We start from the raw sequence: 6100 nt of genomic DNA on the forward strand, positions 1-6100 counted from the left end.
CCTGTGTTCTGTTCCATTGGTCTATATATGTTTTGGTACCAGTACCATGCTATTTTGGTTACTGTAGCCTTGTATCATTTGAAGTCAGGTAGCATGGTGCCTCCAGCTTTGTTCTTTTTGCTTAGGATTGTCTTGGCCATGTGGGCTCTTTTGGTTCCATATGAAATGTAAAGTAGTTTTTTCCAATTCTGTGAAGAAAGTCAGTGGTAGCTTGATGGGGATAGCATTAAATCTATAAATTATCTTGGGCAGTATGGCCATTTTCACAATACGGTGCTCTACACTTTCAGAGAAACTTCTCTAGTGACGAACTATAGAAATTATCCCTGAAAGTATAGTCTTGGCATAACATAGATTTTATAAAACTCAGTTTTACTGCATGAACTGAATTGCCCATGTACACAGATCTCTGCCAAATGGTTTCTAGGATACCTAGCTGTATGTATTAATGAAATAATGCTACAGAAACCATATGAGAACATTACACATCTTTGATAGATTTCTGAAATAGTCATGCATCCTTTAACAACAGGGATATGTTCTGACAAATGTATTCTAAGAAATGCATCCTGAGGTGATTTCACCATTGTGCAGACATAGAGTGGACCACTGAGACTCTGTGGTTAGTCTATTGTTCCTAGGCTACAAACCTGTCAACCTGTTACTGTATTGAATACTACAGGTAACTGTAACACAATGGTATTTTTTTAAATCTAAACATATATAAATACCAAGAAGGTAATGTGTTGTGCTATGATGTCAAGATAGCTACATCACTAGGCAATAGCAATTTTTCAGCTCCATTTATAATTTTATGGGACTACCGAAATATATGCAGTCCCTAGATAACCCCAAATGGCATTATATGGTGCATGAGTAGCTTTCTATCACTTGGATTTATTGTATGATTTGGTTCCGATTGTTAAATATATTGAAATTGATTTCTTATTTTCAGACTACTATCCATTCAATTGAAATTTTTATAAGGGTCTAGATTCTAATGAAATTTTAAGCTTAAAAACTCAATCTCAATTATTAGTAAAAAGCAATTTTAAAAAATCATTAAAAATCAGCTCATAACAACATATTGTTTATGTTCAGCATGTTCAAAAGAAAGCTGCAGAATGGAAAATCAAGATAGATATTATAGCAGGTAAGACAAATCTCAATCCTAATATCCAAAAGGGCCAACATGCATTCGCCCAACCAAAACTTTCATGCAGGTGCTGAGAAGATCTACTATAAAGTATGCTTTGCAGTGTGGCAAAATGTGCGTGATTGGTAATAGATTGGAAATGGAGTAAAAGCAGAGTGATCACTTAGCTTAAGACTGTCCTAATTTATGCAATTTACTGAAAATTTCTAATAGCACTCAGGTATTTGGTCACTCCAGACTCAGGCGGAACACTGTATAGCAGCACAATGGCTAAAAACATGGGCTTGGGGCCAGGCATGGTGGCTCACGCCTGTAATCCCAGCACTTTGGGAGGCGGAGGTGGGCAGATCACCTGAGGTTTAGAGTTCGAGACCAGCCTGGCCAACATGCTGAAACCCCATCTCTACTAAAACTACAAAAAATTAGCCGGGCATGGTAGCGCACACCTGCAATCTCAGCTACTTGGGAGACTGAGGTGGGAGAATCGCTTGAGTCCCAGAGGCAGAGGTTGCAGTCAGCTGAGATTGTGCCACTGTTCTTCAGCCTGGATGACAGAGGAGACTCAGTCTCAAAAAACAAAAACAAAAACAAAACAAACAAACAAAAAAAAAACGTGGGCTTGGATTTGGTCAGATCTTGGTTTGAAATTCATTCATGGAAAATGCTATCAGATTATTTCCGGATAATCTTTCTGATTTCTTTTTTTTTTTTTTTTTTTTTTGGGAGACAGAGCCTTGCTCTGTTACCTAGGTTGGAGTGCAGTGGCAACCTCCACCTGCCGGGTTCAAGCGATGCTCTTGCCTCAGTCTCCCGAATAGCTGGAACTACAGGTGTGCACTACCATGTCCAGCTAATTTTTTATCTTTAGTAGAGACAGGGTTTCACCACATTGGCCAGGCTGGTCTTGAACTCCTGACCTCAGATGATCCTCCAGCCTCTGCCTCCCAAAGTGCTGGGATTACAAGTGTGAGCAACCGAGCCTGGCCTCTAATTCCATTCTCTAATTGCCCCTGGAATCAAATAACATTTATCTTTTTCTTCTAAATATCAACACTATGAGTAAATCATGTTTAATACATTTTTATTACTAAATTGGGTAATAGTCACAAACATCAAAACAGGAAAAGCATATAACTAGAAGCTAATTATAATCTAAGCCCAAAATAAGAGTGCAATAAGGGAACATGTTTTTTCACAATAGACAATGAATTGCCACTGTAGTGTTAAACATACAGCTGGATATTACTATTCATAATAATAATGTAACATATACATCTGTTCATCTTCCTGTTATTTTCAGTGTTGCATTACTTAGACAGTTTTAGGGGTGTTTTTTCTGTTTTTGTTTTTTGAGATGGAGTCTCCCTCTGTTGCCCAGGCTGGAGTGCAGCAGCCCGATCTTGGCTCACTGCAACCTCCACCTCCTGGGTTCAAGGGATTCTTCTCCTGGCTCAGCCTTCATGAGTGGCTGGGACTACAGGCGCACCACCACACCCAGCTTTTTTCTAATTATTTTTGGTAGAAACGAGGTTTCACCATGTTGGCCAGGCTGCTCTTGAACTCTTCACCTCAGCTCATCTGCCCGCCTTGGCCTCCCAAAGTGCTGGGATTAGAGGCGTGAACCACCACACCCAGCCAGTTTTAGGTATTATATGCAGTATGGAACACCTTAGAACAGTCCCAGTAGTATACCGAGCCAGAGCCTTGCTCCTCCAAATGTGGTCCTCAGACCATCAGCATTAAAATCCCTGGGATTTCCTTGTTAGAAATAAAGAATTTCAAGCCGGGCGTGGTGGCTCACGTCTGTAATCCCAGCACTTTGGGAGGCTGAGGCGGGCAGATCACAAGGTCAGGAGATCAAGACCATCCTGGCTAACACAGTGAAATTCTGTCTCTATTAAAAAATACAAAAAAATTAGCCAGGCATGGTGGCGAGCACCTGTAGTCCCAGCTACTCTGGCGGCTGAGGCAGGAGAATGGCATGAACCTGGGAGGTGGAGCTTGCAGTGAGCCCAGATTGCACCACTGCACTCCAGCCTGGGCGATAGAGCGGGGCTCCATCCCAAAAAAAAAAAAAAAAAAAAATTTCAGGCTCCACCCAGACCTACTGAATTAGAATCTGCATTTCAACAAGATCCCCAGGTGATTTGATTGCACATTAAAACTTGAAAGCTGTGACATACAGGAATAGACTACTGCCATCCCTCTAAAATAGATCAGTAGTAAAGAGTTTGGAGAATCTACATTATTCTTTAGAAGGAAGAAATATGAAAAACTAGTTTTCGTTTTAGAGCTTAGGAGGAAAATGGGTACTTACTACAATTATTAAACTCTAGGTAAGAAAATTTTGAAATAAGCATGGTTATGAGATTAAGTTAGCTACAGACTATTAGGAAATTAAAAATAGAAAGGTGCCATCCTTTTCATAGGATTTACTTTTTGGTCCACTTTTTATCCTTCTAAACTCTTCACTTGTAACCTCAAATTTCAGTATAAATGGCCATAATAACAGAAATGCCAAGCTGCCATGGCCAATGCTGGGAATATAGCAAGTCACTACTTGGATAAGTTAAAGGTTCTAAAATGTTCAGTTTACCAGCACTTAATACTTTTCTTAGTTTTTTGTTGTTGTTGTTTAGTCAAGGGTGGTAAATGCTTGGAAATATAATTTTATCCTTAGGTGGCTTTTGTTTTACAGAGCTTCGATATGACCTGCCAGCATCATACAAGTTTCATAAAAAGAAATCAGTAAGTCTCTTGATTTTGGCTGGTCTACATTCGGTATTGAAAAGTTTTCTGGGCCGGACGTGGTGGCTCATGCCTGTAATCCCAGCTACTCGGGAGGCTGAGGCAAGAGAATCGCTTGAACTCAGGAGGCGGAGGTTGCAGTGAGCTGAGATTGCCCCACTACACTCCAGCCTGTGCAACAGAGTGAGAGTCAGTCTCAAAAAAGAAAAAGAAAAAAAAAAAGAAAAGCTTTATGACAAGTAATTATTTCTAGTGTTATCAACTTTCCTGTGTAAATATAGAAAGACAGCCTAGGAGACACCGTAAATGGCCTGTGGGAAGGGCCCATAGTCAACAGCTAATATTCTAGTTCTTTATTAAATGCTCTGGGTACAAAAAGAAAAAAAAAAAAAACTGTTTTTGCTCTTTTCATATAGCATATATTTTATTAGTTTGTACTAATACATTCTCATATTACAAAGGCAATTTAATGGAAGAATCTTCCTTTTGATATTTGAATCATCTGAAATAACACAAACAGAACTATACATTCAAAGAAATCTCATTTGCATAACAAAAAGACAAGTTAAACAACAACAAAAAATTTTTCCTTTCTCACAGGTGGACATTGAAGTGGACCTAATTCGGTTTTCCTTTTAAAAGCCCCCGCAAACAAAAGTAGTTTAAAACCTATTTAAAATGAATAAAAAATTGGTTTACTAAACTACTGGTCTCCAGCACCATTTTCTGTTTTCTGTTGTTTGGATGCAGGTTCTTCTTTGTCTGTTTCTTCTCTTGCTCTTTTCACAGGTCCTATAACGTAACAATTAATTTTTGTTAAATTCAACATAAGTACTGCTCTATTTTAATACTGAGTACAATTACTAATAATGATACTGTTGAAAAAGATTCAACAACTTCCTTGCACCAATGAGAAAAGGCTTTTCTCTTAGTACAGACCTGACCTCTAGATTCATCTTCCAAATATCCTGTCCCTGACTTATACAACAGCATAACGAAGGTAAATCATAATAATCCAAGAATGGCACTTATCCAGAAGTTGAAAAACCAAATCCCTATTCTCTGGCAAATCATTTATTTATGGAAGTACAAATTTTCTCATGAAACTACCAAAGGACTTAGGAAAAAACTTACCAGTTGCACCATTTTCATCATGTTCATCATCACTAGCAAATTTCGTTTTCTTGCCCTGAAACTGTACTTTTCCTTTACCAGACCCAGGCTGGGCAGCTTTATTACCCTTTCCTTTTCCTTTAAATCTACGACCTGTAGAGACACAATTGAGCACTCTGTAAAGAATATTTTTTTAAGTCTCTTGTCAATGTTTTTGAACACTGATTAAAGTTTTTGCTGAAGTAAATGGGTTCAACCACCAAACTGTTAAAGAAAAATCAGAATAAATGACCTTTTGACTTCCATTTGTTTAGGGATTCTTGTTGGTCTTCTATTATTTTTTTCAGTGCTTCTTTTTCCACCTCTCCTTCTAGTACTTCCCAAGTCACTTCTTTGTTCCTTAATTGTAGGTTACCATTATTTGCATCTTTGGCTTTACCCAAAGCTTCCTTGGCTTTTTCTTTAAATAGAATTATCCCCTATACCAGAGACAGAAAACAAAAGCCATACCCTTAGTTTTTTAGTCCCACAATTAATTTCTTTGTTCAAAGTAATTTTTTCTACCCTGCAAACCTTCCATGCCTTTACCAGTTTGAATGAACTTTACTGAACAGTAGAAAAGGAATGCTACAGAAGTAAAACTGCAATAATCAATATGAACAGTTATTCATAGTATAATTCAGAAACTCAGACATCACATATAGTGACAATAACAACAAAGTAAATGATCAAGTAGAAACTAGTATAATTCAGAAAATATCAGACATCACATCTAGTGACAATAACAACAAATGATCAAGTAGAAACTAATTTAATAAACACAATTTTAAAAATTGCTTTCTACTAATTTTGTCTAAGTTTCTACTGATTTTCAGACTGACTGCTAAAAAGCATAGGAATGTTTCCATACCTCTTTTGCTCCTCTGACGAAGTCTATCCATTTTATTTCACCATGATTTGAGAAAAGTATGTGTAAATCTTCTCTACAGGTCTGATCATCTAAATCACCTGAAAATTTCAGCAAGCATCCAATCTTTTCTTCTAGAGATTTCTATAAAAATATACAAAGCGATCAAAAAGTTG

At 37.6% G+C, this 6100-nt stretch overlaps 2 protein-coding genes across 6 annotated transcripts in view; one reads left to right on the top strand and one right to left on the bottom strand.

The window, feature by feature from the left end:
• METTL5 (methyltransferase like 5) overlaps positions 1-4607 on the top strand; it is a 12316-nt gene extending 7709 nt beyond the window's left edge. The window contains exons 5-8 of one of the 4 annotated variants that reach the window (XM_011988139.1): positions 1102-1153; positions 2772-2773; positions 3855-3904; positions 4505-4590. In XM_011988139.1, coding sequence (XP_011843529.1) covers positions 1102-1153; positions 2772-2773; positions 3855-3904; positions 4505-4526 — 126 coding nt within the window. In that variant the 3' untranslated portion in view covers positions 4527-4590. Of the gene's footprint in view, positions 1-1101; positions 1154-2771; positions 2774-3854 lie in introns of all 4 variants that reach the window. The other 3 variants (XM_011988137.1, XM_011988140.1, XM_011988136.1) reach the window with 3 other exon arrangements.
• SSB (Sjogren syndrome antigen B (autoantigen La)) overlaps positions 4301-6100 on the bottom strand; it is a 13226-nt gene continuing 11426 nt past the window's right edge. For both annotated transcript variants that reach the window (XM_011988135.1, XM_011988134.1), the window contains exons 9-12: positions 5928-6068; positions 5310-5496; positions 5039-5170; positions 4301-4696 (exon numbers count right to left, since the gene is read on the bottom strand). In XM_011988135.1, coding sequence (XP_011843525.1) covers positions 4608-4696; positions 5039-5170; positions 5310-5496; positions 5928-6068 — 549 coding nt within the window. In that variant the 3' untranslated portion in view covers positions 4301-4607. The remainder of the gene's footprint in view (positions 4697-5038; positions 5171-5309; positions 5497-5927; positions 6069-6100) is intronic.

This window comes from Mandrillus leucophaeus, unplaced genomic scaffold, assembly GCF_000951045.1.
Source record: "Mandrillus leucophaeus isolate KB7577 unplaced genomic scaffold, Mleu.le_1.0 Scaffold324, whole genome shotgun sequence".
NCBI classification, from domain to species: domain Eukaryota; kingdom Metazoa; phylum Chordata; class Mammalia; order Primates; family Cercopithecidae; genus Mandrillus; species Mandrillus leucophaeus.